The sequence below is a fragment of the Anolis sagrei genome, chromosome 11, assembly GCF_037176765.1.
Source record: "Anolis sagrei isolate rAnoSag1 chromosome 11, rAnoSag1.mat, whole genome shotgun sequence".
In the NCBI taxonomy this organism is placed as follows: Eukaryota; Metazoa; Chordata; class Lepidosauria; order Squamata; family Dactyloidae; genus Anolis; species Anolis sagrei.
The window spans coordinates 30,975,562-30,993,175 of record NC_090031.1 but is presented as its reverse complement, the minus strand read 5'-3'; the positions used below and the strand labels follow the sequence as shown (position 1 = coordinate 30,993,175).

General features: G+C 41.5%; 1 protein-coding gene across 3 annotated transcripts in view; it reads right to left on the bottom strand.

Annotated features, from left to right (window-relative positions):
• Positions 1–17,614, bottom strand: part of TBX4 (T-box transcription factor 4) — a 99,345-nt gene that overhangs the window by 56,027 nt on the left and 25,704 nt on the right. For all 3 annotated transcript variants that reach the window (XM_060756798.2, XM_060756796.2, XM_060756797.2), the window contains one exon: positions 177–335. In XM_060756798.2, the coding sequence (XP_060612781.2) occupies positions 177–332 (156 nt within the window). In that variant the 5' untranslated portion in view covers positions 333–335. The remainder of the gene's footprint in view (positions 1–176; positions 336–17,614) is intronic.

The window sequence follows — 17,614 nt, the reverse complement described above, 5'->3', positions numbered from 1 at the left end:
CCACTGTGCTATCGGGGGATCTACAAAGCTATAAATTTGAGGCAGGGGAAAAAAGGTGATTGGAGGGGAGGGAATTCTCATTTTGCTTCCCAGTAGTATATCCACACTCCAGTGCCTCCCCGCTCATATCCCAACCAAGGCAATCTTGTTTCAACCTTGTTCAAACAGACACCAACCTGCTCCGGATCGGGAACCTGTGGACTGTTCAGGGGGGTGCTGCTGACTCCCGCTACACCAAGGACCGGGGAACCCGTGGTCGTTTCAACGTGGACTGGAGGCTGAGGCGCTGCGAACCCATCTTCCGGCTCAGACAAGCTTTTCTCCTGGAGCATTGCCTACAAGGCAAAATCAAAGAACCCTTTGAGTTTTTTTCCTCCCAAATCCACCCACTGTCTTCCAAGCTTCACACATTTTTCAACACATAACCTTTTGGGAAATGGAATTCTCCATAACCTTTTGGAAAATGGCATTCATTACCATTTGGGAAAACCAGATATCTTTTGGAAAGGCATGACCTTGTTAGAGATCATAACCCTTTTGTAAAGTTTGATCTTCCTGAGAAGAGTTTAAAACTCGCTTGAGTCAACCTTCTCCTTAGAGGTAAATATCCACTAGTATTCATGCAAGGTTTCAGCTGTTAGACTGATATACTGAGATATCTCTTTGAACTGTTAGGAATAAAGCTATGCCAATGCACAAAACCAGCAGAGTTTCAGAAGTGTTATTTCAGTTGCCCAAAAAAACTCTACTCTCCCTTAAAACATCTAGGTTTAAATCATGCTCTCAAGAGACCAAAAATAAAGTAGTCTTTGTTAAAAGAACATAGTTTACTCACAAACTTCATGAATTCAGCATACAGGTATATTTCTTATCAATTTAGTTACAGATAGGATTTGAAGTAGTTTCTCTGTGCAGATAACACAGGGCATCTGTCTTAGAATCAACAGTCTAAAGTCCAAAACATCTCTTTGGTCTGAGAGTCTAAATGGAGTCTCTAAACCACTCTGTTTCTACTGACTTCTAAAATGGAATCTGACTCCTGAATAGTCCCAGATTTGGTCACATGGTCTGCAGTCCCTCCCACAACATAGAGTTAAGGAAAACTGCACACCAATACACACATATACAATACAGTAAGGAATCGGAATTATATATGTAAGAAATAACTAGTAGAGGAGGTTTGAAGAAGGTTGCTATTTCCAACACAAGTGAAGAAGGCTCCAGATGGGCAGCATAGATCTTATCGGTAAATATCTTAAAAACTTGTGAGATCAACAGAAGAGAGTATCCAAAATGAGGGCCTGTGAAGTTTTAAAAGATGGTCATGTGGGGTCAATGCCTCCCCACTTCCTTCATAATTTACTTAGACAACTCCCCTCTCAAAATGAAACTTCAAAAGTTATCATCTCAAACTGAGTACAGTAATACTCAAACTATGTCTCTGTCAAGTGATCATGTTGGGAATACAATGAGGACTCAACCTTCCTTTCCTTCCTTCCTTCCTTCCTTCCTTCCTTCCTTCCTTCCTTCCTTCCTTCCTTCCTTCCTTCCTTCCTTCCTTCCTCCTTTCCTTTTTTCTTGCCTTCCTTCTTTTCTCCCTCCCTTCTTTCCTTGCTTCTTTCCTGCCTTTCTGCCTTTCTCCCTCCTTTCTTTCCTTCCTTTCTCCCTTCTTTCCTTCCTCTCTTCTTTCTTTACTTCCTCCTTCCCTTCCTTCTCTCCTTGGCGGGGTATAAATAAAGTTTATTATTATTATTTATTCCTTCCTTCCTTCTTTCTTTCCTTCAATCCATCCATCATTAATTCCTTCCTTCTTTCCTCCCTCCCCCCTTCCTTCCCTTCCTTCCTTCCTTCTTCCTCCCTTCTTTCTTTCCTTCCTCTCTTTCTTCCATCCTCCTTCCTTCTTCTCTTCCTTCCTCAATTCCTCCCTTCTTTCCTTCCTCTCTTCTTTCCTTTCTCTCTTCCTTCAGTCCTCCTTTCCTCCCTCCCTCCCTTCTTCCCTTCTTCCTCCCTTCTTTCTTTCCTTCCTCTCTTCCTTCCTTCCTCCTTCCCTTCCTTCCTCAATTCCTCCCTCCCTTCTTTCCTTCCTCTCTTCTTTCTTTCCTTCCTCTCTTCCTTCTGTCCTCCTTCCCTTCCTTCCTTCCATCATTCTTTCCTTCCTTCCTCTCTTCCTCTCTTCCTTCCTTCCTTCCTTCCTTCCTTCCTTCCCCCTCTCCCACCTTTTCTTTTGCTCCACTTTTCCTTTCTTTTCTCCAGACCGGGCACCCTGGGAAACCTCGCTTTCCCAGTACCATCTCGAGGAATGAAAGAGTCAATGTTTCTCAGATCAAAATCTGAGCCAGTAAATATTTAGGGTCATGAAGCCTCGTCCTCTGTTTGAGGCAAACATTACAAGCCACCAAAATACACATTTCTGATCCAGGGATTACAAAGCCTTAATAAAAAGCTTTATAATGGCCCGGGCTTTTTTTTTTTTATGGGCGAGGGCCAAGTGCAACCAGCAGCCTCGATGCAAAGTGGTCTCTGTGCTGTGTAAATGGTTCTGTCACAATAAATCACGGTGAAGTTTGGGAGGACTCTTTAGTCATGTCAAGCGCAAGGCTTAGACAGTTGGACTCACTGTTCTGACCAAATTATACACACTCGGATCTGTCTACATATTCTGTATACATTGTCGTTATTATTCCTCAACTCTTTCGGAGTTCTTCCAAAACAAAGCAGAATAATAGGTCTGAGTACCTTTGAGGATTTTGAGCGAATGTGACCTCTTCTAAACCCAATGCCAGCTTGTTGTAATCTAATATCAACATTTTCTTAACTGTCAGGACAGAGTCATCGAATCCTAGCGTTGGAAGGGACATCCAGTCCAAACCGATAAGTAATTTGAGCACTGAACAACATAATGCGTTTTCTTCCCTCAACCATAAAATCCACAGTCTGCCATTGAACAAGTCACACTCTCTCGGCACCAAAAAATGCAATGAGATGCAGATGGGTCAAAAAGTAATGCCTCCATCTCTCGCTTTCTTTCTTTCCCAACTATTGGACTATCTATGCATGATGTGATCGAGGAGGCAAAACTTTTCGACCTACCCGCGTATGTTCGCCTCACAGCACTTCTTCAAGGGTTCATCTGTGCTCTACAGTTGTAGCAAGCATCCCCAAGGTTTTATTTCTTCATTGAAACCAGGACAAATACAAATGGTTCGCAAAAGATAAGACTTTTCATCTGCAGCTGGGTCCATCTCCCTCACTCCTGTCCTCTCTTATCTCCAACATCTTCTGTTGACTCCATTCCCACGCTCGTCTTGCCAGCTTCAAAACACATCTCCCTATCGATGGCTGTTTTCTTCTGCCATTGCAGGAAGAGACACTCAGTCTACACCAGGGAAATATTTTGGACCAAGCCAGTTAAAGCGAGCCAAGATGACATATGGGGAAATCATTGCCAAAGTCCTATTCTGGAGGGTCAAGAATAAGGGTGAGCTCCCACTGTTAGCCCAGCAACTGTCAACCTAGCAGTCCGAACGTATCTCCTTCTACGTCCCACCTCAGAGCTTAAGATCATCTGGGGAGGCCCTTCTCTCGGCCCCGCCTTTGTCTCAAACACGCTTGGCGGGGATGAGGGACAGGGCCTTCTCGGTGGTGGCCCCTGCCTGTGGAATTTGCTCCTCGGGGAAATTAGGTCATCGTCATCCCTCCTCACCTTTAGAAAAAAGGTTAAAGCATGGCTGTGGGACCAGGCCTTCGGGCAATCGGGTTAAAGGACAATGGATAATGTTTGACTATGGCATGGAAGAGGATTTGGATAAGTTAAGCGGAGTAATCATTAGTAGATGGCTAGCTAAACAGCCACCAGAGGGGCAATAGCTAATCAGAGTGTAATTATACTGTTTTAATCTGTATTTATTAATGTTCATGCTTAATTGTTATATTTGTTATTCTGTATTGTATGATGAGGCATTGAATTATTGCCAATTGTAAGCCACCCTGAGTCCCCCCAGGGGTTGAGAAGGGTGGGGTAAAAATGTTCGAAATAATAATAATTATAATAAATAAATAAATGAGAGTAGATCAATAGGTACCACTTCGGCAGGAAAGGCATAAGACACTCCAAGCAGTCACGCCGGTCACACAGCCAGGAGGTGACAACACACGCTCCTTGGCTTGAAAATGGAGAACAACACCTCCCCAGGAGATGAGCACTGCTTCCAAAGCCGGAAATGAAAGGAGAAGCCTTTGCCTTTGTTTGTGTTTGTGTGTCTCATTGTATTGTAACAACGCATTAGATGTAATCCACTCTGAGTACCCATGAGTAGAAGTGTTGTTGTTGTTGTTATTTGAAACACAACAAAATAAATAAATAAACTGCTGAACTGCAGGTTGGCAGTTCGAATCTGCGAGACAGGGTGAGTTCCCGCCTGTCAGCTGAAGTTCTTACCAACCTAGCAGTTCGAAAACATACAAATCTGAATTGATCAATAGGTACTACTTTGGTGGGAGAAGGCAAAGAGACACTCCAAGCAATCTTGCCGGTCACGCAACCAGGAGGTGACAACGCAAGCTCCTCAGCTTGAAAATTGAGAAAAAGCACTTCCCCAGTGCCAGAGATGAGCACCATCTTCAAAAGCCGGAAATGAAAGGAGAAGCCTCTACCTTTGTTTATGTTTGTGTGTCTCATTGTATGTGACTGTAAAGGCATGGAATGGTTGCCTATGTATGGAAACATTGTAATCTGCTCTGAGTCCCCTAGGGGAGAAGGGCAGAATATAAAGTGTATTTATTATTATTATTATTATTATTATTATTATTATTATTATTATGGAATCTTGCAGACAAGCACAGACCATGGCTTCCTGGTATGCCATGTTGAAATCCCACAACTTAATTCTTTTGGCTACAAGTGGTATATAAACTGCAATAAAAGCAACCAAACAGTGGCCTAGCCTCATTCAGTCAGTCCAGGGAAGAGTTGTTGCTCAATGTACAATCAGATTTGCATTAGGGGCACTTTGGACATATTGAGAGAAGGCAGGGCTCACTAGAAAATACAATAATGCCTGTGGAAAGCAGCAGGAAAAAGGAAAGCCACATTACAGATGGATAGTTTCAATCAAGGAAGATTGCAAGACCTAAGCAGAGCTGTTAAGGATGACTTGGAAGTCTGCTCTTCATGGGATTGTCACATATCAAAGCAATCAAGAATGAATACGATCAATACAATCAAGAATGAAAGGGATGCCTTACTAAGCACGGTTGGGTATCTCCCCGGATCTACATTCACCACAAATAGGCTTAGTGGACACACACATGAAATATCTTTAATTCGCATTGAGTGTCCTTAATATTTGCTATTCCAGTGGTTCTCAACGTGGGGTCCCCAGATGTTTCTGGCCTACAATTCCCAGAAATCCCAGCCAGTTTAGCAGCTGTTAGGATTTCTGGGAGTTGAAGGCCAAAAACATCTGCGGACCCCAAGTTGAGAACCACTGTGCTATTCCAACCTATACTGCCTTTGTATCAGGAGAGTCCTAGCTTTAGTACAAATTTCCCCAAACCTGCCCTAGATGGAATAGAGAACTTGAGCTCTTACCAGATGCTGGATTGTAACTCTCACCATCCCCAGCCAGCGAAATTAATACTTAAGGCCAATGGAACTGCAATCCGAGAAGAAAGGCTAGATGCTCCCTACCCTAGCACTAAGGCATAGTTTCATTCTTCTCCAACCTCTAACTAAGCCTACTTGATGTGCACCAAGAAACACATCCAGATCTAACTATAGAAATAGTTAGTCCAGACAAAGGAAATTAATTGTGGTGGACAAAAATGTCTATAAGCTACATCTTAATGACCAGAACTGCCTTTCACAATAGTTTGCCTTGGCAAACTACTGAAGAACTTTGATGTTCCAGCAGAAGGGACACGCTTGGAAGAACCCAGTAACATGTGGGCAGAAGACAACCACATCCTTCAGAGAAATGTATGAGCCAAAGACAATCACATCCATTGGAGGAAAGTCCATGAATGATATCTTGATGATCAAAACTGCCTTTCATACTGGCTATCTCTTGGCAAACTTCTGAAGAACTTTGACGTTCCCACAGAAGGGGCATGCTTGGAAGAACCCAGTAAGGTGTGGGCAGAAGACAACCACATACATCGGGGAAAATTTGGGCAGAAGATAATCACATCCATTGCATGAAAGTAAGGACAATCACATCCTTTAGAGAAATGGACGAGCCAAAGACAATCACATCCACTGGAAGAAAGTCCATGAGTGGTATCTTGATGATCAAAACTGCCTTTCACACTCGCTATCTCTTGGCAAACTTCTGAAGAACTTTGACGTTCCAACCCAGTAATGCATGGGCAGAAGTCAACCACATACATCCGAGGAAAACTTGGGCAGAAGATAATCACATCCATTGAATGAAAGTATGGACAGAAGACAATTACATCCTTCAGAGAAATATATGAGCCAAAGACAATCGCATCCATTGGAGGAAAGTATGAGCAGAAGACAATATGCTCCTACTTTCAACGTGGCCAGTGGCAATATTCACACTTGCCTCAAGCAAACAAAAGTTCTTTCTCCCACCCTGGACATTATTCCACAAGTATATAAACCTCACTAGCCTAGTTTTCAACAGACCTCACAACCTCTGAGGATGCTTGCCATAGATGTGGGCAAAATGTCAGGAGAGAATGTCGTACAACCCAGAACACTCACAGCAACCCAGTGGTTCTGGCCTTGAAAGCCTTCGACGACACACAGAAGAACTTCAATTTGATAAAAATATGGGCAGCAGACAATCAACACCCACCGAAGAAAATATCCCTACAACCCTTGGAAAGCTGTCTTCAAGAAAAATGATTACCATGACATGTTGAAGACACCCATCGCTACACAATGGTAGGATGCTGCTCTTGGATCCCGGACATCACCCTACTGCTACTCAGTTAAGGAAGGCTTCCTCTTGCTATGATACTCCATCATCTTGCTAGGATCTTTCCTGGAAATTAATGACGCTTCCAGCTCTTGTGGGAGAATGTTTTGAGTCCCGTGAGTAGAGAGAAAGACGGAGATTTGGTTTGTGGGGCAAGAAAGGATGTAATCAAGACTGGGACATGCTTCCAAAAAGGGTGATGTCACTAACCCACGCGGCCTCCGCATTCAATGCACATACTCTCTAGGTTTGGTTCACATTATATCCACGTTCATTTTGGTTGGGAGCCAGTGGAGAATTAAGTGGGTCTAAATCCATGGAGCAGAAGTGGTTAGACGCCCTAATGGATACAAGCCGTAGGCCTCCGAATGGGCCAACATGTTGTGTGAGAGTAACCTATTTCTAGAACATCTTTCATATTTTTTAAGCTCAAGAGTCAGTGGTCCATTTCATTCAAATGGCACCAAAGTTCTGTGACACAGCTGAACCAAACTAATTTTCGTAACTCAAACATTTGTATATATTGGTTTGGGTTTTGGAGATGTAATACAATTGTGATTCAAAATTCCAGGGATCTGTTAGTATCAAAAGGATACTGTGTACAATATATATATGAGCTACTTACTACTTTACCTCCAAACTTTGCTGAAAAGTGGTAAATGTGTTGCAGGTTGAGCATCCCTTATCCAGAATTCCAAAGTCCAAAACTCCTCAATTGCTTACATGTTTGGCTGAGATAGTGACATCTTTTCTTTCTGGTGTTTCAGTGTACACAAACTGCTTCATGCACAAAATTATTGGCAAGAGTATGTACGCAATTACCTTCAGGCTACGCATATAAAGCTGCAATAATAACAATAATAATAATAATAATAATAATAATAACCATCTGCCAGTTGCAGAAGGCCACCTTACTGGGATCTGCACACATTATTTGCCGATACTTCACACAGTCCTAGACACTTGGGAAGTATCCGACGTGTGATCCAGTTCAATAACCAGCAGAGTGTCTGCTGTGGACTCATCTTGTTGTGTTTCAAATAATAATAATAATAGTCCTAGACACTTGGGAAGCGTCCGACGTGTGATCCAATACCACAGCCAGCAGAGTGATCTTGTTTGCTGTCGGCTCATCTTGGTGTGTTTCAAATAATAATAGTAATAACAACAACAACAACACTTTATTTGTATTCCACCCTATCTCCCCAAGGAGACTCAGGGTGGATTCCAGCATATACACAAACACAAGGCACACATTCAATGCCTCGAAACAATGAAACACAGACACACAGATAAAGGTAAAGGCTTCCCCTTCATCTCCGGCTCTGGGGGTGGTGCTCATTTCCATTTCTAAGCCGAAGAACCAGCGTTGTCCATAGACACCTCCTAGGTCATGTGGCCGGCATGACTGCATGGAGTGCCATTTGCCTTCCTGCTCAAACAGTACCTACTAATCTACTCACATGTGCATGTTTTTGAACTGCTAGGATGACAGGGGCTGAGGTTGGTAGTGGGAGCTCACCCCATCCCACGGATTTGAACCACCCATCCTCCGGTCACCAATTCCACAGTTCAACTATTTAGCCCATTGTGCAACCGCAGTCCCTGTATATGAATCATATGTGAACATTGAGTTTAGACCTGTGCCTGTCTTCAAGATATATATGAAACTAGCCGTCCCCTGCCACGTGTTGCTGTGACCCACATAGGGGTTCTGTGTGGGAGGTTTGGCCCAATTCTATTGTTGATGGGGTCCAGAATGCTCTGTGATTGTAGGTGAACTATAAATCCCAGCAACTACAACTCCCAAATGACAAAATCAATTTTTTTGAGTGAAGGACATACATTGGGTTGTTAGGTGTCTTGTGTCCAAATTTGGTGTCAATTCGTCCAGTGGTTTTTGAGTTCTGTTAATCCCACAAATGAACATTACATTTTTATTTATATAGATAGTAGGTATTCATAGACTGGAAAAAATCTCAAAGACTTATAGTCCCAAACACCCAGTGTGCTTTTCTATAGCTAAACAGGATCTCAGATCCTGGTCCCATAACTCAAACCACTATCTTGACACTGTTCCAGGTATTCAATGGTTTTACTCCCCAACCTTGCAATGAAGTTATCACATAAGACTGAGAATTATCAATAAATTATATGTATACCCCACCATTATTCAACTGAATTCAAATTAGGGTTTGCGGCTTTCTTTCTGTTTTGGAAAATGGCATTCATAACCAGACATCTTTTGGAAAGGCATGACCTTGTTAGAGACCAGGATTTGTTAAATATGATCTTCCTGAGAAGAGTTAAAAACCCACTTGTGTCAACCTTCTCCTCAGTGGTAAATGTCCACTAGTATGCATACAAGGCAATTAGGTTTCTCAACTGTTAGACTGATATACTTAGGTATCTCTTTGAACTATTAGGAACAAAGATATGCCAATTCACAAAAACATATAGTAGAGTTTCATAAGTGTTATCTATTCTCCCTTAAAATATCTTGGTTCAAAACAGGCTCTCAAGAGATAAAAATAAAGTAGTCTTTGTTAAAATAACATAGTTACTTTACTCACTAACTTCATATATTCAGCATACAGGTGCATTGCTTATCAATCCAGTTACAGATAGAATTTGAAGTAGTTTCTCTGTGCCGATAACACAGTGCATCTTTCTTTCAACAGTCCAAAGTCTAAAGCATCTCTCCGGTCTGAGAGTCTAATAGAGTATCTAAAGCATTCTGTTTCAACATTCTAAAAATGGAGTCTAAGATCTGAACAGCCCCAGATCTGATCACTGATAACAGTCCAAAAGTCTAAAGCATCACTTTGGTTTCAGAGTCTAATGGAGTCTCTATCTTCCTAAGGCATTCTGTTTCAACATTCTAAAAATGGAGTCTGAGATCTGAACAGTCCCAGATCTGATCACTGATCACAGTCCAAAAGTCTAAAGCATCACTTTGGTTTCAGAGTCTAATGGAGTCTCTGTCTTCCTAAGGCATTCTGTTTCAACATTCTAAAAATGGAGTCTGAATCTGAACAGTCCCAGATCTGATCACTGATAACAGTCCAAAAGTCTAAAGCATCTCTCTGGTTTCAGAGTCTAATGGAGTCTCTGTCTTCCTAAAGCATTCTGTTCCTACTGAAGTCCAAAAGCATACTTCTTCTAAAATGGAGTCTGAGTCCTGAATAGTCCCTGATCTGAGCATCTTTCTTAGAATCTTAAGAGTTCAAAGTCAAAAGCATCTCTCCGTTCTGAAAGTCTAATTAAGTCTCTGTACAGTCTGAGAGTCTAATGAAGTCTCTTTTCTAAAATGGAGTCTGAGTCCTGAACAGTCCCAGATCTGATCACATGGTTTGCAGCCCCTCCCACAACATAGAGTTAAGGAAAACTGCATACCAGTACACACATATACAGTATAGTAAGCATTCTGAATGATATACGTAACAAATTACTAGTAGAGGCTTGAAGAAGGTTGGTATTTCCAACCTTCTTCAGGTTTAGACAATGCAACACGCAAGGACTCAAGCCTTCATAGTCCTTGAGGAGCTTAAGGCCAGCCCAGTACTCTGACCCATTTTCCTTTGCTGTCCCTCTCAAAACAGGACATGAGATCATGTCAGAGGACAGTGAAAGGATTTGGGGTTTGGGAGGAGGGATTTCACATATAACCTGCCCTTCGTTATTCCGCTAAGATGGCGGCATGTCTCGATACACTTGCCAAGCTGGACAACTTCTGAAGGAGAAATTATTGGAAAGGAGATAATATTGTATTTCACTGCAGGGCCTCGAGCCAAGCATCTTGAGCTCGTCTGTGCCAAATATCTGGCAGAAGTGGACATCCAATATGCCCGCCACCCCATTCTTAACCTCATTCTTAACTAACCACAAGTGAACGCTCTTGCCTTGTTCTTGGACTTCGAGCATCTGCACGAACCACGAGATGAGCTTTCCCCAAATTAGAAACACGCAGACGTACCTACACTTTTTGCATTTGTTCATGTCTGTCGAGCAAAGCAATGAGAGCCGATAAAAATAGTTGGCAACCACCCTTCCTTTGGCCGAGTCACCTTCCAAGAAAAGATATCGCTACTTTCAGAGGCCCAAACCCATATATTTTATAGTTGAAAGCTCTCTGCCAGCCCACTTTCACTAGTCCTTTTGACTAGCTGTGTCTCAGGGCAGTCGGGTTTCTCTTTCCAGCAGTTCCTGCCTTGAATATTGCTCTCATATATCCGCAATTCATAACCGGCTGGTCTGAATGCCTTCTTGTGTTCTGCCCCAACCTCACAAAACTAAAAATCAAGCAGCAGACATGTCATTTCTGAATTACGCTCTCTGGAGTTGGCGGCTATCGGGGAAGCTTTCCTTTACTTGCTAATTTTCAGAGCATTCAGAGCCAGGGAATAATTTGGGGTTCACATTCCCTCCCAGAAATCAAAAGCAAATAATTAAGCCGTGTGCGTTGTGTGTTTATCAATGTAGATATGTGTTATACCTTTTGCTGGCTGATGTTCTCTTTTCTGTATTTACCGCTTGTGCATTTTCACGTTTGGTGGTTGATGTTTTGCTATGTTACCAAGGTGGGTCAAAAAGTAATGCCTCCATTGCCCTAACCTTTATTTCTTTCGCAGCTACTGGGCTACCTATGCATGATGTGAAAGATGGAACCTTACTGTACTGATAAGAGGATTTTGTTTTTCTGATTGACTCTTATTTTTATTTATTTTATTTATTTTTATTATATTTTTATTTATATTTTTATTATTTTTTATTTTATTTTTTATGTGCTGGCCACATTACTTGGAGGTGTCTACGGACAATGCTGGCTCTTTGGCTTAGAAATGGAGATGAGCACCAACTCCCAGAGTCGGACACGGCTGGACTTAATGTCCAGTCTCCTTTTATATAAAAGGAGAATAACCCAGTGCTGTTTATGCATTCTCTGCAAGGCCAGGATTTAAAACTCCTATTCCTCTATGTAAAGCCACTGGCCCACCCTGGGAAGGTAACACTGTCACACCCTCATCGGTGAGGGTCTTCCTCCAGGGGCAAGTCAAGAATGGGCAACTTGGAAGTCCCTGAACAGACTCAGAAGTGGAGTGGGCAGATCAAAAGATGACCTGGCAAAATGGCAAGACCTATAAGAATCCCACACCTTGCGTGACTGTGGAGCAGAACAGACAACTCCGCATTTGTATGCTTGTCCACTATGCCCTGCCTCATGTACAGACAACTCTGCATCTGTATTCATGTCCACTGTACCCTGCCTCATGTACAGGCAACTCCGCATCTGTATGCTTGTCCACTATGCCCTGCCTCATGTACAGACAACTCCGCATCTGTATGCTTTTCCACTGTACCCTGCCTCATGTACAGACAACTCTGCATCTGTATGCATGTCCACTGTACCCTGCCTCATGTACAGGCAACTCCGCATCTGTATGCTTGTCCACTATGTCCTGCCTCATGTACAGACAACTCCACATCTGTATGCTTGTGTACTATGCCCTGCCTCATGTACAGACAACTCCACATCTGTATGCTTGTGTACTATGCCCTGCCTCATGTACAGACAACTCTACATCTGTATGCTTGTCCACTATGCTCTGTCTCATGTACAGACAACTCTGCATCTGTATGCTTGTCCACTATGCTCTGTCTCATGTACAGACAACTCTGCATCTGTATGCTTGTCCACTATGCTCTGCCTCATGTACAGATAACTCTGCATCTGTATGCTTGTCCACTATGCTCTGCCTCATGTACAGACAACTCTGCATCTGTATGCTTGTCCACTATGCTCTGCCTCATGTACAGACAACTCTGCATCTGTATGCTTGTCCACTATGCCCTGCCTCATGTCCAGAGGAAGAATTGTTGGAGGCTACAGACAATGCCATTGCTGTTGCCAGTTTTTGGTCAAAAGATATTTAGCTGCCTGCGCTCCTTCTATTTTTATCAGTTTTATACTAATTTATGCAATGCTTTTGATACAAAATAAATAAAACCCTCATCGGAAAGCAATCTTGCCAAGGAAAGGTGAGTCTGCCAGGATTCCGAAACCAAGGCACACATTGACAACAATAAAAGGAGAGCATGCTAAACACAACGGAAAAACCAAGACAATTCTTGAAGCTCCAATGCTTTCTACATGGGTGGGTCAAAAAGTAATACCTCCGTCGCACTAACTTTTTTTTCTTTCCCAGCTACTGGACTATCTATGCATGATAGAATAGAGAGAATCTTACTCTACTGATAGAGACTTTTCTTGTTCCGATTGACTGGTTAGAACCACAAATCTGAAACTCAAAGAAAAAGTAGTCATTGAATTCCTGGCGCCTCAGGAAATCCATCATCGCTTGAAGAATGTTTATGGGGATGCTGTAATGGACCTCAGCAATTTGTGGCATTGGGTGAAGAAGTTTGAAAGTTACAGATGCAATGACTTGAATGAGGTTCAAACAGCTTTAAAAGCATGGATCACGAAGCACAATGCTGATTTTTTTCCAAAATGGTTTGGATGCCTGGGTTCAACAGTGGCACAAATGTGTCCAAATCAATGGTGACTATGCTGAACAGTAGTTTTACATAGAGGACGGTTCAGGCTCGGATCTGGAGCAACTTCTGCTGTTATGGGTTCATTCATAATACTTTTATGACCCAAGAGGCAAAACTTTTTGACTCGCAATATTCGTTCACAAGCAATCTCCACTGAAATACCCCAGTGATCCTAAACATTTTACTTGTTGATCCTGTTGGAGCCATTTACTGTAGAGCAAATACACACCGACATCTTGTTAAGCATTAACCTCAATTCAGTAGCAATAGGATTGCCTAGAAGCAATTTATATCGAAACACAAGCCGTGGCTTTTGAGTGATGGAGGAGCTTCTCTCTCTGCCCAGAAAGAGTTTGCCATCTCCCTGGATTGTTTGCATTCATAGAATCATAGAGTTGGAAGAGACCTCATGGGCCATCTAGTCCAACCCCCTGCCAAGAAGCAGGAAAACTGCATTCAAAGCACCCCTGACAGATGGCCATCCAGTCTCCCTGGTGAAATGCCATGCAGTTTGCAAGGCCAATCTCATTATTTTGGTACACAATGGGCCTCTTCCAGTGCCCGGCAAGAAAAGCACAACAATAAAATACGAACTAACATGGCGGCACCGAAATTTGCTACCTAACTCAATATAAGGGACATATCAGTGATTTTATACAAGCTGATGAACTGTATTTTACGTGGTTTGTGTGGCACCATCATGTGCTGCTCTGTAAGCCACCCGAGTCCCTTTTAGGAGATGGTGGTGGGCTATAAATAAAGTTATTATTATTATTATTATAAGAAACACAACAAGATGAGTACACAGCGAACAAGATCACTATTCTGGCTGTTATATTGGATCACACGTTGGAAAGTTGTTGTTTTGTTGTTGTTGTTGTTATTATTATTATTATTATTATTATTAGAAACAGAACAAGATGAGTACACAGCAAACAAGATCACTATTCTGGCTGTTGTATTGGATCACACGTTGGAAAGTTGTTGTTGTTGTTGTTATTATTATTATTATTAGAAACACAACAAGATGAGTACACAGCAAACAAGATCACTATGCTGGCTGTTGTATTGGATCACACGTTGGAAAGTTGTTGTTGTTATTATTGTTATTATTGTTGTTATTATTATAATTATTATTATTATTATTAGAAACACAACAAGATGAGTACACAGCAAACAAGATCACTATGCTGGCTGTTGTATTGGATCACACGTTGGAAAGTTGTTGTTATTATTGTTATTATTGTTGTTATTATTATAATTATTATTATTATTAGAAACACAACAAGATGAGTACACAGCAAACAAGATCACTATGCTGGCTGTTGTATTGGATCACACGTTGGACACTTCCCAAGTGTCTAGGACTGTGTGATGAACCAGCAAATTATTATTATTAATAATAATAATATTAATAATAATAACCAGCAAATAATGTGTGCAGATCTGAGTAGGGTGGCCTTTTGCAGCTGACAAATGGTAATTTTGGCAGTGCCAATTGTGTTTAAGTGCAGGCCAAGGTCTTTAGGCACTGCACCCAGTGTGCCAAGAGTCTTTGCAGTTTTATCTTTAAATCCTCGTATTATGTCAGCTTTTCCAGTTGTTGTTGTTGTTGTTGTTGTTATTATTATTATTACTGGGGGGCCCAGTCGCGCAGTGGGTTAAACCCCTGTGCCGGCAGGACTGAAGACCAACAGGTCACAAGTTCGAATCCGGGGAGAGGTGGATGAGCTCCCTCTATCAGCTCCAGCTCCTCATGCAGGGACATGAGAGAAGCCTCCCACAAGGATGATAAAAACATCAAAAATCATCCAGGTGTCCCCTGGGCAACGTCCTTGCAGACGGCCAATTCTCTCACAACAGAAGCGACTTGCAGTTTCTCAAGTCGCTCCTGACACGACAAAAAATATATATTATTACTACTTTACTGACACAAAAACACAGTATGACATAGCTGGATTTCAAACACAAAATAACAAGTCGAACACTTCTCAAGCATTTAGGACCATATGATGTATTTTCGAATGATATGTGCAGGTCCAAGTAAGGTGGCCTTTTGTCAAATAGTATTATTATTATTATTATTATTATTATTATTATTCTACAGATTACTAAATTCGAGTACTTTCTGTCATGAATGCATCAGATGCATTTCAAATGATCTCACAAAGGAAGTATTTGTTTTCCAGATACGTCCAGCTCATCCCAAAGCAATCCCAAATGATGTAAGAAAAATACGCAAAATAATCTGCGGTGGGTGTGAGCTATTCAGGCACGGAGGCCTTTAAGAATATTTGAAGACATATTTCCCCAATGAGATGGCTTCAAACTCAAAATATCTATCTTCAATTGGACTTCATATTTTCACGAGTCTTCTTTGTGGAGAGATAAAAGCAGGGTGTAAGCAAACATTATAATAATACTTAGGAAAACTTCTCACAAGGCAAAAATAGAGATCATAATAGAGACAACAACCACCTTTGAATAACGCTTCCCATTTATTTTCTGTATTACTCAGGCTTTTTCCCCCAATGAAAAAGTAAAGCTATAGTTCATTGGAAATGATTAGCTATATAACTTATTATGATGGTGGCTTTTATAGTTGTACAAACACCAACTGGCTTGAACTGGTTTTGCCCTGGTGCACAATATGTTTTAAAACCCTGCCCAATTTAATCTGTGCATTTTATTATGATTTGAGGATGCCTGCCATAGATGTGGGTGAAACGTCAGGAGAGAATGCTTCCGGAACATGGCCATACAGCCCAGAAAACTCACAGCAATCTATTATGATATTGTTAGTTTTCAATATTTTTTATTTTAATGTATTGTCAAAGGCTTTTGTGGCCAGAATCACTGGGTTGTTGTAGGTTTTTTTGGGCTGTATGGCCATGTTCTAGAAGCATTCTCTCCTGATGTTTTGCCTGCATCTATGGCAAGCATCCTCAGAGGTTGCTTGCCATTTTTTTTCTTGTTATGTATTATGTATTTATTCTTACTTGGATTTATATTCATGTATTATAAGCCATCCCAAATCTTTTCGGAGAAGGGGCGGGATATAAATTATTATTATTATTATTATTATTATTATTATTATTATTATTATTATTATCTTTATGGACATTTTCTTGAGAGCCTTTTGGAGAAGGGGCGGGATATAAATTATTATTATTATTATTATTATTAACTTTATGGACATTTTCTTGGGACTTATTCTAGAGCCAAAGAGAGGAGAAATATGGGGTGGATTTTCTGGTTCCACATTTTCAGGATCCGGCCAGATTGCATTCCCCATCTCTGCAAATCCCCGCACAGAGCCGGGACTCCAGGAATATTTGCAGGAGTTCCCAACAGATGTATATTTTTAATAAGGTCTGCCATCTGCATTAGCTTTACAAACCTTCAGCCTCCCCCCATCCCTTCCACATTCCCCAAGCAGCAGACCTCATTATAAAGAGGGTGGGTCAAAAAGTAATGCCTCCATCGCTCTAGCGTTTCTTTCTTTCCCAGCTACTGGACTATCTATGCATGGTATGATAGAGGGAACCTTACTCTACTGATAGAGACATTTCTTGTTCCAATTGACTGATTAGAACCATGAATCTGAAGCTCAAAGAAAGAGTCATCAATGCATTTCTGGGGTAAAAAAGGTTGCACACCTCGGGAAATCCAGAATGTTTATGGGAACGCTGTAATGGACTTTGACCTGTTTGGACCTCTGGAAGACTAGCTACCTGGTTTCAGATGCAATAACTTAAATGACGTTCAAACAGCTTTAAAATCATGGATAATGAAGCAAAACACTGAATTTTTTCCGAAATGGTTGGACGCCTGGGTTCAACGATGGCACAAATGTGTACAAATTGATGGTGACAATGTTGAATGGTAGTTTTGTGTCGAGGACAGTTCAGGATAGGATCAGGAGCAAGTGCTGCTCTGGCCGGAGTGAAGAGAGAGGGGGGCAGAAGACACTTCCATCTTGTCTCCTGTGCTCTACTAATAATATAATATAATATAATATAATATAATATAATATAATATAATATAATCTATATAAATAAAAAAGTAATGTTCGTTTGTGGGATTAACAGAACTCCAAAACCACTGGATGA